General features: G+C 45.6%; 1 protein-coding gene across 2 annotated transcripts in view; it reads right to left on the bottom strand.

Annotated features, from left to right (window-relative positions):
* The window catches only part of Rasgrf1 (Ras protein specific guanine nucleotide releasing factor 1), a 123,769-nt gene that overhangs the window by 3,386 nt on the left and 101,483 nt on the right, over positions 1–18,900 (bottom strand). Inside the window, exons 25-28 of one of the 2 annotated variants that reach the window (XM_017795673.1) lie at positions 17,860–18,057; positions 13,258–13,337; positions 5,919–6,036; positions 4,813–4,881 (exon numbers count right to left, since the gene is read on the bottom strand). In XM_017795673.1, coding sequence (XP_017651162.1) covers positions 4,813–4,881; positions 5,919–6,036; positions 13,258–13,337; positions 17,860–18,057 — 465 coding nt within the window. The remainder of the gene's footprint in view (positions 1–4,812; positions 4,882–5,918; positions 6,037–13,257; positions 13,338–17,859; positions 18,058–18,900) is intronic. The other variant, XM_017795674.1, reaches the window with a different exon arrangement.

The raw sequence follows: 18,900 nt of genomic DNA, 5'->3' as shown, positions 1-18,900 counted from the left end.
GAGTACAGTGAACAAGTTCTTGAATTTAGTACCAATGAACTAGTGACCATGTTACTTTCCTCAATCTCTTATTATTTCTTCCCCAAACATGGTATTCCCTCATCTTGCCGTATGTCAAAAATTGTGCAGAAAATAAACCTTATCTTCTGAACTTCAACTTCAATATTGATTATTCATCTAATCTATCATCTAATCTATCATCTATCTCTATCTATCTATCTATCTATCTATCAATCATCTATCTATCATCATCATCTATCTATCTAACAATCATCTATCTATCTATCATCTATCTATCTATCATCTATCTATCACCTATCTATCTATCATCTGTCAATCAATCAATCAATCTATCTATCATCTATCAATCTATCTGTCTATTTATCTATCATCTATCTATCATCTATCTTCTATCATCTATCAATCATCTATCTATCAATCAATCATCTATCTATCTATCTATTATCTATCAATCATCTATCATCTATCTATCTATCTATCTATCTATCTATCTATCTATCTATCATCTATCATCTATCTATCTATCTATCTATCTATCTATCATCTATCTATCTATCTATCTATCTATCTATCATCATTATCATCTATCTATCTTCTATCTAATCATCTACCTGTGCTGGATAGCTTTAGTTGTCAACTTGACACAGCTGGGTAGAGGGAGCCTCAATTGGGGAATTTCCTCCATTGGACTGGACTGTGGCCATGTCTGTGGGGTATTTTCTTGATTGTTGACTGATGTGGTAGGGTCCAGCCCATTTCCCCTGGGCAGGTTGTTCTGTATTGTATAAGAAAGCAGGCTGAGCATGGCCAAAAGAGCAAGCCAGTAAGCAGTGTTCCTCCATGGCCTGTGCTCCAGCTCTTGCCTTGTCCCAAGTTCCTACTTTGGGCTCCCCGATGAACCCAGGAGACATAAAACAAACAAACTCTTTCCTCCCCAAGTTGGTAATGGTCAGAATGTTTTGTTACAGCAATTGAAAGCAAACTAGAACTCTCTATCCATCATCTATCTATCATCTATCTATCTATCTATCTATCTATCTATCTATCTATCTATCTATCATCTATCTATCTATCTATCATCTATCTATCTATCTATCTATCTATCTATCTATCTATCTATCTATCATCTACTTGTCTGGTGTTTGTGGATGTATGTGGACAAATGTCACAGTGAATACTGGAGGTCAGAGGGCAACTTGGAGGAGTAGGGAATTGGTTCTCTCCTTCCATCCTGTGGGTCCTAGGAATTGAACTCTGATTGTCAGTCTTGGTGGCAAGCACCTTAACATGCTGAACCATCACGCCAGCCCAGCTTTTTCTTAGAGTTTCACATTGGGGTGTGTGTGTCTTGTTAAGGTTGGAACTACTGAGCTGTATTAATAGCTCCAGTATTGTCTTAATAGTCTTAAATAGTAACATTAAACCACATGTAGTAAAATTGTCCCTGACTGCTATTTGAAACATTTTTTTTTGGATTTATTTAACATTTTTTTTGGATTTATTTACTTATATTTTATGTTTATGAGTGTTTTGCCTGCATGTATGTAAGTATACCATGTGTGCAATGCCTGTAGAGGCCAGAAGAGGGTATAAGATTCTCTGGAACTGGAGTTATGGACAGTTATTAGCCACCATGTGGGTACTGGAAATTGAAACTGGGTCCTTGGCAAGAGCAGACAGTGCTCTTAACCTCTAAGTCGTTTCTCCAACCCCCTGTTTTTTTTTTTTTTTAAAGTTAATCACTTGATGAAATATCTTGGACTGGACCAAAACAAATCCCTGAAAAAAAACAACTGTTGAATCTAAGTAGCAGGTGGGTGGATGTCATGATTCTTTCAGCATTTCCTTTTGAAAAGCTCCTTAACATTATCGAGTGAGTACATTTACAATCATTGGGATTATCCAGTACCAACTGTCCCGAGTGAGGCTGCCTAGCACAAGGACCTGTGTGGGCCTTCTGTGGCCAACTCTGAGGCTAAATGCTAGCATGGAAAAGCAGAAGAGCCACCCTTGGGAATTCAGTTCTTGTCTTTCTTCCTGACTGCCCACCCCACTCTTGCTTCCGAACTCTTCACTGAATTCTTGCATATCCTCTGAGAGCTCAGCGTTTTGATGTTGCAGGCAGCCTCTGGCTGCAAGGTTCATGTATTTGTCAGTTTGGAGCCAAGTGTGCCTTTCTCCATCCACAGAAACCCAGAATAAAATGAAGAAATAAATTATACCCTTTATTATGTGCTTGAGAATCTTCTGATAACTGCTTGGGAAAAATCAAGTCTGTAGATTTTGTCTTGGGAAATTGACTCTGTCACCATGATGGTCAGAAACAGCTACATGCTGATTAATATTTACAGATGAAATTATTGCTATACCTGATTGATAGCTCACATCCTCCACCTTCAGGAAGATGACCTCAGGTGTCACAGCCTGGCTTCACCTACTCCCACAGATAAAGACAGGGTGACTTATGACTGTATTAAACAAACTATTCTTTCAGTCTTGGACAGTAGCTCCATGTGAAGGGTCCTTTCCAGAATGCTCATTGTTCCCAAAGTCTCTGGGGACGAGCAGACTGACCAGTTTTCTCCATATAAGCACAGTCAATTTCATTGAGCTAGAGACTGGTGGCAAATCCCACTCTGTAGAGCTTCTTGGGAGGTTTGGGGAGCAGTGGTGTTTATTTGTACTGGACTTCAGGGCTTGAATGAAAGTTAAAAGGTTGGGCAGGAGGGGCAGGAGATATGGCTCAGTGGGTAAGAGCACTGACTGCTCTTGCAGAGGACCCGGGTTGGGTTCCCAGCACCCACATGGTGGCTAACAACTATCTGTAACTTCAGTTCCAGGGGATCCAATGCCTGCTTCTGGCCTCCACAGGCACTGCACTCACAGATGCACTCACATACATGCAGGTAAAACACTCATACACTTAAAATTAAAAAAAAAAAAAGTGGCGGGAGATAGAAGAGAGCCCTGAAATTTTGTTGGTAACCAACTTCTGAGACATACCAGGGTGCTCTGAGACCACAGTGCCTTCTGGACACCAACACAGCTCCTTCAATGCTGCTAAATTTACATAGTTATGTCTTAACGATATTGTATGTGTATGATATGTTTGTGCATGATGTCTATGTGTGCATGAGCATGCATTTACAAATGTGAATGAGGGTGTGAGTGTGCCACAGCTACAGTGTGGAGATTAGAGGACATCCTTGGTTGTAGATCCTCACCTTCTTTCATATCTGAGAGAGGGTCCTCTATTTGTTGTCTACTTCTGGGTGGCCACGCTAGCTGGTCCACAAGCTTCCAGGGATTCTCCTGTCTCTGTCTTCTATCTCACTATAGGAGAGCTGGGATTACAAATGTGCACTCCCATGCCCAGCTTCAAAGTGGGTTCTGGAGATTCAAACTTAGGTCCTCATGCTTACATAGCAAGTGCTTTCTCCATTGAGCTATCGCCCAAGTCCTTAATATTTTCTGGCAAAGATTTATTTATCTATTTATTTATTTCTATTATTTTTGAGACAAGGTCTTGCTGAGTAGCCCTGACTGGCCTGAAACTCGCTATGTAGACCAGGCTGGCCTCAAACTCACAGAGCTCTGCCTGCCTCTGCCTCCCACGTACTGAGATTAAAGGTGTGTGCCACCATGCCTGGCTGAGTGTGTCTGTGTGTATGCACATGTGCATGGGAGTGCCCAAGGAGGCCAGAAGAGGGTATTGGAGGCCCTTGAGCTGGAGTTGTAGTTGTGAACTGCTTGATGTGGGTACTGGGAACCAAACTCTGGCACTCTGAAAGAGCAGCAAGCACTCATAACCATTGGGTCATTTCTCCAGCCCCTTAATATTAGCTTTTCATTATAGGTGAAATGATGTGGGGCTGCAGCTGTACTCAGTTGGTAGAGTGCTTGCCTAGCGTGCATGAAGCCCCTGGGTTCAGCCCCCAATACCACATAAAGTGTAATCCTAGCACTTGGGAGGTTGAGCCAGGAGAATCAGAAGTTCAAAGTCATCCTTGGCTACACACTAATGTCAAGGCCAGCCTGAGATGCAGGAGAGTCTGTCTTAGAAAAAAATGATGTGACAACATAAACAAGTTCTTGAAAGGAAAAAGTATTTCTGGTACTACTCTAAAATAACCTTTCTGAAGTTGGGCAAGGTGGCACATGCCTTTGATCCTAGCACTTGGGAGGCAGAAACAGGCATATCTCTGTGGGATTGAGGCCAATCTGGTCTACATATCGAGTTCCAGGCCATGTGGGGCTACGGGGAGACCCTCTCTCAAATCTCAAACCCTTTCCCCGGGTGGGGGGGGTACTTTTCCATTTTTTGTGTGATTTTTTTTTTTTAAGTAGAATGGACAACATCTGGCAGGTCTTCACTTATACTACCATGAAAATTATTATGTTTCTATAACAAACATTCAAAATGACATTTTTAGTAGCTGTAATGCTGTATCATCTCTCTATACTGTGTTTTACTAAATTCTATATTATTGGATATGTAAGTTGTCTTCAGTTTTTTTTTTCTTTCTCTTTGAGATAGTGTCTCACTCTGTAAGTTCAGGCTGGGCTCAAACTCAAGACCCTCTTGCCTCAGCCAGGCAAGAACCACAAGTAAGGGTCAGCTCACTTCTGGTCAGGGAAGAGGAATAGAAGTTCATTACAAGGATGACATTTAAAACTGGGACCATGAGGATTCAGGAAAGGAACAAGGGCAGGTTGGGAGGGAAAAGGCAGAAGTTTGTGCAGGCAGTGCCATTGTGAAGGAGTGAAACAACCCAAGTGCTGCCCCCTTACCTTTGCTTGGTGCTCGATTTTGTAGGCAGTCTGCTGAAACTGGCGAATCTCTCGGATAATATGGGAGATCTGTGGAAGGCAGGGGAGTTTTAGAAGATAGTCTGCTCTTTCAGAGCCACCCTGAGCCATGGACTCCTGGAAAGCCTGCTGGCCACCAGCTGCTGGCTTCCAAGGCACTCCTTCTTTGTATGGACCAGCTGTGCTAATGTGGGTGGGGTGGATGGGGTGGTGATAAAGAGAACTCCTTTAATCAGTGCTACAGGCTTCCAGTGCCACTACAACCAAGCCTTGGGCCTCCAGCCAAAGTGAGAGGCAGGTGGGCACCTACTGTGTGCACGTCATGATGTACAAGGGCTATACTCTATCACCAGGACAAAGCTCTCAGTTTAGGTCTGAGAGACACACTTTTTACTAAATGTGGAAGTACATTTTACAAAACGGGTACCAGCTGAACATCCTCCCAATCTACCCTCACGGGTTCTGGATCTTTTGGCACTTGCTCTCTTAGGAGGTATTGCTGCATAAATTATTTAAAAAATTATTTTAAAATTTATGTGTATGTATGTGTGCCTGCTTTTGTGTGTGTGTCCTGTGCATGCAATGCCTGCAGAAGCCAGAAAAGGGCATCCGATCTCCTGAACTGGATGTGAGTGCTGGGAATGGAACCTGGATCCTTTTCAAAAGTAGTAAGTGCTCTTAACCACTGAGCCATCTTTCCAGGCCCCAAAAGTAATTTTTCTTTAGTTACACAAAGCAAGTGCTTCTATGGTTACTAAGGGATGGGGTATGAAGAGAGGTGTGGGCTTTGGAGTCAGACCCAGGCTTCAGAGATGGCTCTTCTCTTTATGTGCAGGAGACCTTGAACAGATTACTTGCTCTCACCAAACCTCCCCTGTAGGGTGGGTGATAAATGCCCTTGTTTCTCAGGCTTCTGGGTTGAAGCAGAGAAAAGTAGGGAATGCAGGGTTAATGGTGTTAGTGATGGTTCTTAACGGAGGCCTCCCAGTGAGGTGTACATGGAGCAGATGTACGAGACATAGGCTGGGGTAGAAACTGTGTGGCTCATTCTGGGGTTTGTGTCCCTTCACCTGCCCAGGGAAACATACCATTCTCATCTTGGAGAAGTTGACCAGGCCGTCCTCTGTGTAATTGGGTGTTCCCTCCTCGATGAAGGCCAGGTCGGTGAGGTACATCCCCAAGTAAGGGACACAGGGTGGGTCACAACTTGGAAACAAATGGCATCCACAAAAGTTTTTCACTTAAGGAAAGGAACTTCTGCTAAGAACCGAACAGTCTGCATGCAGATTCTGCCTGGCTAGAGGCAATGGAGTTTCTAGTTACCAAGAATCACAGTGCACACTCCGGGCCTAGGACTGCCAGTTGGGCCCAAGGGTGGGGTGGGGGCTTCCGGGACCCTCACACTCAGACTTGGGGAAGGGTCTCACTTGTGTCTCCTCCCTCTGTAACCCAGAATACCCTCTCCTACCTCTATTGCAGTGGAGTCCCTGGGCTGTTCCCTGCCTTCTCCTGGTCCACTGTGTTTTCTCCAGAGAGTTTGTGTTCAAGTCTTCCCTGAGTCACCTCTGGGAAGGTTGTGTCGCCTACCTCCAAGTCCTAGCAGTCACCCTGTGCAGCACCCCTGAGACCTATCCTATCTTCTGCCACCTAGGTTTGGGGGCCACAGCAGGAAGCCCTCTGAGTACTTTCCTGGAGGTGTTTTCTGGGCAGGGGGATCATGGTGGTGACCTTATTTGTGGTTTCAGGAGATGAGATTAGTGCAATGGGCCAGGCTTCTGATGTGTGGCTCTGAGCTGAGGCTCCTGTCCCTGCTCCATGCCAACTAGTGCCTTGGGAGGGTGCAGAAGGCCTGATGGGTTCTGTGATGGAGTCAGTGGCCACAACCCTCCCTTCACCAGCTTCAGGGGGCTCCACAGACAGTGCTCTGGCAGCCACCTTTCAGCTCAGCACAGAGATGCCAGAGGAACTGCTCCTTAGGGAGCTGTTCCTGCCATGCTGGAGGAAAGTAAGGCAGGGGGGATGGCAGTGCCAGAACAGAAGCCTGTCCCTGTCCCTCACCTGGTGCTGTGTGACCCTGGGCCAGTCCTTCCCCTCTGTGTTCCTTAGGAACCCCATGCACAATAGCACTGATGTCAGTTCAGACAATTATAGGAGGTTGGGGAGTAGATTTTATGTGATGTGTAGAACTATATTAAACAACATAGATCCGTATGTATGAGATACTCTGATTTTTACTTCCCCCTTGAGCACCAGAAGAGCCTTTCTTGGTAGCTGGTATGGTTTTGGCCCTGTCAACATTCACCATTCTTTTCCCTATTGCGTGTGTGTGTGTGTGTGTGTGTGTGTGTGTGTGTGTGTGTGTGTTTAAATAAACAGACTGTAACAGGTCTCAGTATCAGAGTGCTGGGCAACATCAGTATCCAGTCAGAATCTAATTAGTGCTTTGTTTTCCTCATATTTACATTTATTATAGGAACTGTATATTTACAAGTATGTTGGGTTTTTCATTTATCATTAGGATATATATTTTCTCTTATTTAAATCTATCTATCATCTATCTATCTATCATCTATCTATCTATCTATCTATCTATCTATCTATCTATCTATCTATCTATCTATCTATCTATCTATCTATCTATCTATCTATCTACCTATCATCTATCAATCATCTATCATCTATCTATCTATCTATCTATCTGTCTGTCTGTCTGTCTGTCTATCATCTATCGTCTATGTTGAGACAGAGTCTCCCTGAAGCCTCAGCTGACCTGGAACTTGCTATGTAGGCCAGGCTGGCCTTGAACTCACAGAGATCTACCTGACTCTGCCTCCTGAGTGCTGAGAGTAAAGACATAGCCACCTTGTCTGGCTAAATTTATTTTTGAGATTAAGTGAATCAATTCAAAGGAGACTGTTAAGTACAGTTGGCCTGTGGACATGGGAAAATGGTATAAGAGGTGGATACTAGCATTAAAGAAATAGTAGAACCTTCTTTCCCCCCACAGTACTAGAAACAGAGCCCAGGACTTCCCATGCTAACAGCCATCCTACTACTGAGTTTCATTTCCAGCCCTACTTTCTCTTTTTATTTTAAAATAGGGTCAAGTTAAGTTGCCCAGGCTGGCCTTGAACTTGCAGTCCTCCAGCTTCAGCCTGGAGTAGCTAGGATTCCAGGCATGTGTCACCAGGCCCAGTGGGCAGAACCGTTTTCTGTATCTTGACCCTTTCATGAATGTTGAAGAGGGTGTAAAAACAAAAACAAAAACAAAAAAAACAGACAAAGTCAGGAACAGAACAGAAAATACTCAAATTCTTTGCATAATAAAGGTAAATGTTATTCTGTGAAATTTCTGCTCCTACTATGCATAACGTTTGCAGTTTCATATTTTACTATTTATATCTGTCTACCTACTTACCTACCTGCCTGCCTGCCTAGGGTTGAATCCAGGTTCTTGCACATGTTAGGAAAACATTCTACCACTGAGCTATACCCCTAGTGTATATATAGTTTTACTGTGCATTGTGATAAACTTAAAGGAAGGATCCCCCTATGTTTTTTTGCCTTCTAGTTGACATTAGTTACATGTTCAGCTTCTAAGTTCCCTTTTGACACTCAAATTGCAGACCCAGGCTGCTTCATCTGACAGAGAAGGAACCCTCAGGTCTGAGAAACGTCTTGAAGGCTATGGCAGGCTCCTGGGCTGCTCTTTCTTTTCCCTGTTCCCTCAGCACAAGGTGGCAGTCGGTTAATCCTGGGGTGCCTGAAGGTCAACAGGGAGGATGGCTGGGGACTGCCAGCAGACTGCCAGTGGGGTAGGTTTCCCTAAGGTATTTATGTAGGTTTTCCATTCAGTTGTGAGAAAGTGATTCATTTTCAATTTAATAACTTGCAAGTGGTGTCAGCAATGCCTAGACCAAACACTGTCCCTATTTACTGCCTCATAGTGAGGGGCCCTAGGAGGGGCTAGACCACATTTAATTAATCTCTCTCAGATGCCGCCCCCCCCCCCCCCCCCCACCCAGCATGGCTTGTAGGTAAATGTCTAGGGTTACCAGAATGGGATACAGGATTGGTCCCTTGAACCACACTGAGCATTGAAATGGAAGCATGCTGGGGCTTCATGTATGCAAGACACCCACGTCCATGTGGGCACTGAGGCCTTCCTCAGGTAGGATCGAGGCATGCCCTTGGCTAGGACATGGCTAGGGAGGGGCGCTTCCTTGGTTTGCAAAACCCTTACATGCCTGTGGCAGACATAAGGTGGTCTGGGGCAGGGCTGGGTGGGCTGAACCTAGGAATCAGGATCAAGGTCATAATTAGGTGCTCAGAAGACATTGCAGTGGGGTGGGGTAGAGATTCCTCTTTCTCTCCCTCTATTTCCCCCTCCTCTTCCTTTTCCTCCTCCTGGATAGCTTCAAACTCACTATGTAGCTGAGGCTAGCCTTGAGCTCCTGGTCCTCCTCCTGTGTACACCTCCCAAATGTGGAGATTATTGGCATGAGCCACCATGTTGGTCTTATCTTGCTTTTTGCTACCTGGACACCAACCACTTTGTTGCATTACCAGGAAGTTGAGCTTTGCTGTGGGGGTCATAAGTAGAAAATCAAGGTAGAAACAGCTATCTTTGTTGGAGTCCCTGAAACTCTTAGCCCATCAGAATGCCAGTGTTTGGACTCTTCATGTTCCTAGAAAAGTGGATTTGCATCCTGTTTAAATGTTGTATGTGATGGCCTGGGTACACCTCCATTGTTGTTCCTGCCTTAGTTTAGGGAAACAGCCTACAGTAAAAGCCTGTATTCCTCTAGATCAAGGACTTCTACTGAAATGAGAGAAAAAAGGTGTGCAGATATGTAAATGGGAGCTGGGCTGAGATTAGACAGGCAGTGAGATCTGGAATCTACTCTGAAAGAACTAGGGGTAACATTTTACTACTAAATTCAGTTTTTGGATACATGAGACCTGGTCACAGAAAAAAATAAACAAAACAAAGTTAGTTCTTGGCCAGAAACTTTGTTTCCTGGAGCTAGAAGAAGGTTCTGACCACCAAGAGGTTGAGAGGAAGGGAGTGCCTCATAGGTTCTGCAAGGGTGCAGGTTTACGCAATGTGGAAGGGAGATGGGTCACTCTTGAGGTGCTTGGGCAGGGGCTGAGTTGGTACACATAGCAAGGGTTGTAGGTGGGCCAGGCAGACATTTAAGAGCAGGGCTAGGAGGCTCGGATACAGGATTTAGGGAGAAGACTCAGCTAGTGCAGGCAATAAGGTCATTCTCCAGCCAGATGCTGGAACAAGATTGGGTATTTTATTAATTTTAATAATACATTTTATTTACTTCATAGTTTATATGTATGAGTGTTTTGCTTGCATGCATGTAAGTGTGCATACAAGTTGTGCAATGCCTGCAGAGGCCAGAAGAGGCCGTCAGATTCCCTGGAACTGGAATTATGAATGGTTGTTAGCCACCATGTGGGTGCTGGGAACCAAACCTAGGTCTTCTTCAAGAGCAGCCAGTGCTCTTAACCACTGAGCCATCTCTCTAGCCCCAAGATTGAATAGTTTAAGGACAGTGTTAGGTAGCTAGTAAGATATAGCAAGGCTTATAGGTCATTGGGGCTAGATCCTACCCTCATAATCTATATCTTGTAAAACCAAGGATTAAAACTATAGAATTGTGGTCAAAAGAATAGGATCTGAGTTATATCTATCCCTGGTGGAGATATGACATTTATTTTTTGAGACAGTTTCATGTCCAGGCTGTCCTCAATCTTGAACTTCTGATCCTGCTGCTTCTATCTCCCCAGTGCTGGGATTACAGGTGTGTACCATCATATCTGGTTTTATGTGGTGCTAGGGATTGAAATCAGAGCTTCCTGCATGCTAGGCAAGCACTCTACTAGCTAAGCTACATTCCTAGCCTGAGGTATGATATCCTGAACTGCCTGAAAGGTCAGTAATAGATAACTCTCTAAATCTAGTAAGATTACCATAGAACTAAAACATATTATTGTCCCTCTCTTAAGAGTTAATACAAATGGACCTGTCAATCACCTGGGAAGGAAAATGTCCCACCCCTCTGGAAAGTGTTCCAGAGACTTGAGAAATATTGTGAAATCTACCTAAACATGTGTCAACACAATGGTCCCTTTGACCACTGTCCACTCACACCCCTTGAAAGTGTATATTTTGAACTCTGCAATAAACTGTCTTCTACACTACAGTGTGTTCTGCCAGCATTCTTGTGTGTGTGTGTGTGTGTGTGTGTGTGTGTGAGAGAGAGAGAGAGAGAGAGAGAGAGAGAGAGAGAGAGAGAGAGATCTCCCTGTAGCCCCAGCTGGTCTAGAACTCACTCTGTAGACCAGGCTGCCCTTGATCTCACAGAGATCCACCTGCCTCTGCCTCTGCCTCTGCCTCTGCCTCTGCCTCCTGAGAGCTGGGACTAAAAGTGTATACCACCTGGCTTTTAGTCCACGGAGATCACAAGGACTTGGAAGCTGAGGGAAGTTCAGAACAATAAGCCAGGGACAATAGGCTGAAAAGGATGCCAGGGACCCATGAATGGGGTTGAGGACCCACATAGGAGACCCATTTCAGGACTCCTCATCTAAGTGTGTGTTACTGATTCTGCCTTGTGTTGCCTTACATCTTCTGCTCTTTGCCCTGTCTGTTCAAACAGACCCTGGGGCATCACTGTACATGGTGTGCCCTCCATCTCCACAGGGCCAGATCTGGCTTACAGAAAGATCCTACTTCCCAGAACACATGAAAGCCCTCTGCCTCAGGCAGCAGAGGGTTCTGGGGGAGGCACTTACACAGGTGACCTGAAAGGGAAGACAGTCAGGAGAGGGACTCAGACAGAATGGGGGCCACAGAGGCAGTGAGGTGGCGGTGGTGGCTGCGGTGGACGAAGAAGCCATGTGAAGGAGGCAGATGGAGCAGCACCCAGGGGCAGACGGACAGTTGGTGAATGTACAGTGGGGCAGCTCCCCACAAGCACAGTCCACAGGGGCTCCTGGGAGCCCAGGCGGAGGAGAGACGGCCGGACAGCACAGATGGGTGCAACATCTGTCTGAGGACACAAACAAAGTGGAGATGGTCAAGGCGATGGCACATGGAGCAGGAGAAGGACGGACCGAGTAGGGAAAGAAGGAAACAAGAAGGAGGCAGGTGAGGCTGACTAGGGAGAGGGGATGAGCAGGGCCTCTCAGCCAATGTCAAGGGCTGAAGGCGCTGGCTGTCCCATTCCCAGGTTCAGTGACTTCCATTGGGGCTCTGACTGGGGATCATGAGATCCTTTGTAGAAGGGAGGAGAGGACTCTTGCGAGTTATAGGGATGCAGCACCCCTGGGGTCTCCCAGGGCTGCTCCAAGTTCCATAAAGGAGCTAGCCAGACTGGGAGATACAGGGACAAATAAGGGCAGAGCCCAGTGTGGAAGCCTGAAGAATGCAGCTTGGGAGCAGTAAAAGCAGAGCTTTTCAGAGCTTCATGTCTTTTCAGAGCTCCTATCTCATGATGGCCAAAGCATGTACAAATGAATTGAATCATGGCCTGTCTGGGAGAGGGGCCTGAACCTAATGGGATACTGCCCAAGGCAGATAGCAGAGCACAGGCCTTGGAGGCCAGCCTGGGCTGAATCTTGGCACTAACACCGTGGCATATCCTAGGCACAACCACTAGGATATCCTAGGCACAACTCAATTTTGTCTGGACAGACAGGATGGGGAGAGCTGCCCAGTGGTGGGGGCTCTTAATGTCTAGAGATGTTTCTGGCTTTTTTATGTGGAGAGATGCCATTAGAATCTTGTGGAGGAGGCCAGGGGCGCTCTGAGGGAGCCCACAGCACACAGAACCACTCTCGAACACAGAACCATCCTGGCCCAAGAGAAAACAATGTTGGGGTTCAGAAACATGCCTCCCAGGCAGCACCAATCGGGACTCAATAATGAGCCAGGGAGGCTTCTTGCAAACTGTAAGGTAAAGTCGTTCACCATTGGTAAAATCCTATTATGTTGAATCCAAGATGGTACTGTGTGTAACGTGCACACTCATTTTGACTAGGTCCTCAGGAGAACAAGAAATACAACCATATTAAATAAACACATTGACTTGACATTCACAGTTATTGGTGTCATTAAAACAAGAAAGAAAAGTGCATTTGAAAATTCAAGAAATTGATAAATTGCTCTTGTGGATTCCAGGATCCCTTTTGCACTTTTCCTGGAAAATGCCACCAAATACTGACTGGTGAATGTTGGAGCAGAAAGCCAACCCACTACAGGAGTCTGGGGAGTCTAGGGGTCTTGTGGGTAGACAGACAGACAGACAGACCTGCTGCTCTGACAGGTGTGGTGCATAGATGCCTCTGCAATGTAGGTCTAGAGTTTTAAACACAACAGTGATGGAAGGATGATGATGATGCACCACTTACTTTTTCAGAGCTTCTCTGAGGTTCTTAAATCTGCCCTCTGATGACACAAGCTTTTGGAGCTTGTCAATCAAAGCTTTTGTCTAGAAGGAATTAAAAGCATTTACTAACACATGGACACACATCCAGGCCCCAGGCTCTGACCCACAATCTATCATGCTGCCCTGAGGGCTCCAAACCACATTTGGATTTGGAGACTTTCTGTGTCTGGGAACCTCACCCCTGAACTCCTTAGGAGGCAGGCCTGGTTTTTGTCACATGGGCCCTTCCCCACACACATCTCCCAGAACACAGAAGTGCGCAATGCCACTTGTACCATTGCGGGATCTTGAGAACTGTGGTTTAGAAGGACTTGGTGGGTGACCTGAGGGAGCTTGCATTCAAAGCTGAGAAAACTGAGTTTGAGTTTTCATCATGATGATTTTTCTTTTGTGGTGCCAGAGACTGAACCTGGGGCCTCAAGTATGCTAAGCAAGTGACCTACCACTGAGCTATAGCTCAGCCTTTATGATCTTTTCATGAGCTATCCCTAAAGGAACTGACCATCTTCTTACTCCTTCACGTTGATGGGCCAGGGACACCACCCAAGTTTAAGAACTGTGGAGAAGGATGGCAGATGAACTGTCATCCAAGAAGGAATGACCTGGGTGGGAAAGAGGACCTCTGGCAAAGGGTATGGGAAATGACCACCAGGCCTGGCTCACACATGACTGGGGCAGAGTACAGGAGACTGAGTTTGTCTGGAGAGAGCAGCTACATTCCCAGGAAAGTGAACTGCATTGGACCTGACTCTGTGCTCCTTTCCCTGTGCAGCCTGGTGGATGCCACTTTACCTCTGAGGTCCTCAGCACCCTCATTTAGGAAAGAGTGGAAAGGATTAATAACTCCCCTTCCAGCTCTGGCCCTCAAAATTCAGAATGTGGCTGAGAAACTGTGCTGAGAATGGCAGTATACCACATGATCAGAAGCACTAATCAGCCCAGGAGGGATGTGGCTACAGGCCAAAGTGTGCTCAGTCACCAAACAGGATCACATTAAGTCTCCATGCTGGAGAAGCCCAGTGTGTGTCCTTCAGGACAAGGAGAGGCTAAGAATACTTTGATTGGTTTGATGCCTTAGCAACTAGGAGATGAAGCATTGGTGTCTGGTTTGGGCTGACCCCACTGAAAGCACAAATGTATTCTGGATCTGGTGACAGTCATGGGACAGGAGAAGAGAAGTCATATGAAGACACACCAAAAGGCAGGTGACTCTGAGTTTTCTTGCAATGTCAGCTTTCAGCAGCCTGGCAAAGCCCACATTCCCAGGCCAACCTCTACCAGGATCCTCCTGTTCTGACATTCCTGCACCAGTCTTTTCCCAGAGTGGCACCCTCTTGTCTAACCATCTACAGAGGAATTACCAATGGCCTGAGGTCAGACATGAGGACTGAACACCAGGAGACCTGGGGCCTCCTCAGGTTCTATCACCACCATCAGCACATACGTGGGCGAATCCCCTGTCATCCTGATGGGCCTCTGCTGTCCATGTGAAAAACAGGAGTATAAATTATCCAGACATTTCCTAAGGGCAATGCTAGTTTAGATATGGTAGATTCTGGAAGATAGAAGCTAGATCAAGAGACCCTATTCATGAGACTCTGGGTGAAGAGATCCATGATTCAAGGCCATGAAAATGTACACAGGCTTTTTAAAAATTTAAATATTTATTTTATTTTGTGTCTCTGTGTGTATGTGTGTATGTGAGTGTGTGAATGCGGGTGTCTATGGAGGTCAGAGGACAAGCCTTGAGAGCTGGTTCTCTCCTTCCACCATGGGCTCCAGAAATTGAACTCAGGTTACCAGGCTTGCATGGCAAGTGCCTTGACCTACTGCTGAGCCATCTTACTGCTCTGCATGGCTACTCTGTAAAAAAGTTTTTTGAATTGTATTTATTTTTATTTTATATGTAAGAGAGTTTTGCCTGCATGTATGTAAGTGTATCTATATTGTGCAGTGTTCACAGAGGCCAGAAGAGTGTGTTGGATCCCCTGGAACTGGAGTTACAGATGGTTGTTAGCTGCCATGTGGGTGCTGGGAACCGAACCCAGGTCCTCTACAAGAGCAGCCAGTGCTCTTAACTGTTGAGCCATCTCTCTATCCCCATACACAGGCTATTCTGATGTGTGAGGACCAACTATGGCTCTGAGCAGGGCACAATTTGATTCCTTCTGCATCCCTGTGCCTGCTGTGTGTACAGATCCTAACATACTCTATCCAGGAAGGAATTTGGGATGTCATGGAACCTTCCTATTGAGTTCCACCTTGAAGCAAGGCATGTGTGTTTTAGCTGGGCCAGGAGCGCCCATCCTTTGATGCTCCCTGGAGAGCTAGGCCCCAGCATCTTGAGCCATCTGCTTGAGTGTGGACAACAGTGGGCAGAAAAAGAAGAACTAGATATAGCCCAAGAACCAGGGACCGTGCAAAGAGCCTGCTTCAGAAACACTGTCAAGAAAAAAGATGCTTATGTGGCCTCTGAAATACCTTCCCTTCCTGCTTACCAATTAGAAGACATCTAGTAGCCAAGAATGCGTCCTCCCAAAGAGGCCAAAACATACTGTGAGCTGAAACCAGGCTCTTTTTCCTATAGATACAAACACCCTGGGGTGAGGAAATGGGCACCTTACCTATTGCTGCCACCCCACGGAGTGGCATCAGACCCTTCCCTGAGGGACAGAGACTGTTTGAAAGATGATGGGGGAGTGGAGTTGAATGCAGAAGGGAGAAATGAAAAGTTCCAAACGATACTCAATTCTCATGTACTGCTGGGCTGTACTTGACATTATACTTTACTGAATTAGACCAATACACTTAAGAGAGTGATAAAAACAAGACTGTGTTTCAGGCTTTCCAGGAAATGTGCCCATTCTGGTGGGTCACAAGAGTTCTGCAGAGAGATAATGATCCTGGCTGGTGCTGGCAGGGCCATGGCCAGGGTCTCCCAGAAGCCTTTGAAGCCAGGTATTGTGCAGATGTATAACTACTCCACAAACGGAAGGGCAGGAGAAGCCAGGGCTTCAGTCTGCCATCAAGGGTGGAGGCCTGCATGTGCTGCCAGAGGCATCCTTGACTTTTAGACCAGGCCAGCTTGAATGACGTTTTATAATACAGACCAGGCTGCATATGTTCATCACTAACTTAGATTGAATACTTGGGAGAGAACGGAAGATTTTAGAATGGTCATGATGGTCCCCTTCCCCCAAACTCCATGAGGAGGATGATGCTGGTGGATGTATCCAAGAAATGCAAAATGTGAGTTCCAGCATGAATCTAGTGGGTGGGGAAGTGAAGCCTGGTCTGGAGGTCAAGGAAAGGATGATATCATTCAATAGTACAGAAAGGGAGGAGAAAGAGAACTATCTAGAATGGGCTTCTCATAACCCTGCCTGAACCCTGACAAGCCATATGGACTCAGATGACTTCTGCAGGGGCTTGCTCAATCTCTGACTTCAGTTTATAACCCAATATGCCTGTGCAAAGCTCCCAGATTTTGTTCTTTCCTGGAGCCACTAACAATAAAGGCATCTTCCATGGCCCTAATCCTGGCCTGGGCACCTCAATGTGTCAAGAAGTGAGAGGCCCAAGTGAGAGGCCCAAGAAGTGAGAGTGTAAGGGGGTGGCCCTGCACTCTGTGCTGTATTCAGAGTCTGGAGTGCCTGGAAGGTGGGGAAGGATAGAAGACATGGCCCAAAGCCATGAGTTTGGCAGCTTGTGTAATTAAGATTTATGGAGCTACTGCCTACTTGGTGAGTAAAATCATGACCTGTCAGTAGCACAAGGAAGAGAGTCAGAAGCAGATGACAGAGAGAACATGAAAGGGATGCAAGGTGTAAATCCACAATGATGCAGATGAAACAGGCTCCTTAGAGATGCTGGGTCCTGCATGGTCCACTCAGTCAAAGGACCACAGATATCACAGTCACAGCATAAGTGCCTTTAGAGGCTTCGCTGTCCTGGTGGTGCTTGTCTAGCCTTCTGCAGACATGTAAGCTGAGGTCTCAGCACCCACCAAGTTCACCAAGGAAATGGTTGATGTGCCTCACTGTGCTCTCCATCAGGGATAACTACTCCTCATGACCCTAATGTGCAGAACTTAATTCTGAAAAACCAGAAGATGAATTCTTTTGGGAGAATAATGTTTTGGATGAGCATAGATCAAACTCATGTTTAAGATGACTAATTATCCAGTAGGTGACAGGGACCAGTTAACTCTGGTGGCCAGATGACTGGGGAAATTGGATTCTTGCATGAAATCATCTTAGTCACCCACTAGTCATGGCCGGGAGCCCTCACGAAGCCACTACTCTTGTCCTAACCCAAGCAGAAGAGTGTTAATACCAATCATCACATCCTTACAGTTGCCCAAGTAGGAAATGGTCCCAGAAGTGCCACTGCTACATATGTAGGCCTGACAGCTGGTCCTAATTGACATGCTTTTCCTGTGAATGTGGACCCTCAGCCCAGTCCTTTTGCCCACTTGTGGGTGCTTAGTGGCCAGCTCTCTGGTCTCCTTGCTCCAACCCCAGCTTAGCCCCAGCTGGCAGCAGTGCCAATCTCCTGCTCGCACCTGCTTAGAAACTTTGAGCCATGTCTTTTTGAGCCGGAAGATGGCACTCCGGTTCATGGAGGAGGTGATCTCCAGCACAGCGTTGTAGTTGTGTAAGCAGCGGCATATGTCAGCCACAGCCACCCACTTCTCAATGGCGCTCACCCTTGCATTGATGTCCTCATTGCGGATAATTTCTGAAGCAATCAAGTTACTGATCTTTAAGCCAATGCAGTAAGACAGGAAAAAAGTAAGAGGAATAAAAATTGTAAAGATAATAAATCATCATTATTTGCAGACACAATTTCCTGTTTGAAAATTCCAAAAGAATGAACTGGAAAACTATTGAAACAAATAATATACAAAATGGGAAAAGTTTTGCTATAAATTAGCAAAAATCAATTAAAAAATACAATGAAGCTAGGTGTGGTACACGTGCCTGTAATTCCAGTACTTGGAAGGGTAGGCAGAGGGATCCAAAGTTTGAGGCTAGCCTGGGCTAATAGTAAGACCTTGCCTTTATGGAAAGTAGTGTGGAGAACTCTTAAAAAACTAAAAATGAACCTACCACATGACCCAGTTATACCACTCCATGGCATATACCCAAAGGACTCATCCTATTGCAGAGACACTTGAACAACCATGTTTGTTGCTGCTCTTTTCACAATAGCTAAGAGATGGAAGCAACCTAAGTGCCCTTCAACTGATGAGTGGATAACACAAATGTGGTATATTTACACAATGGAGTTCTATTCAGCAGTAAAGAAAGATGAAATAATGAAATTTGCAGGTAAATGGATGGATCTAGAAACTGTTATACTAAGTGAAGTAACACAGACTCAGAAAAATAAATGACATATGTTCTCCCTCATACGTGTGTCCTAGCACCAAATCCTTTTAAATTCCAGCTCCTTTTAATAAGATGATGATATACAGCAGTCCCTTCTGTATGAAATAACTACCATCATCATGACTTCGGCTAGCCTGATTGCTAAACATAGTCACAATTGGGCTTGCTGACAGTTGTGCTCATTCATTAGGAGGGCCAAGCAGGGTTACTGG

Source organism: Nannospalax galili, unplaced genomic scaffold (genome assembly GCF_000622305.1).
Source record: "Nannospalax galili isolate Female #2095 unplaced genomic scaffold, S.galili_v1.0 scaffold28, whole genome shotgun sequence".
Lineage (NCBI taxonomy): Eukaryota > Metazoa > Chordata > Mammalia > Rodentia > Spalacidae > Nannospalax > Nannospalax galili.
This window is presented reverse-complemented; position numbering and strand designations above follow the sequence as displayed.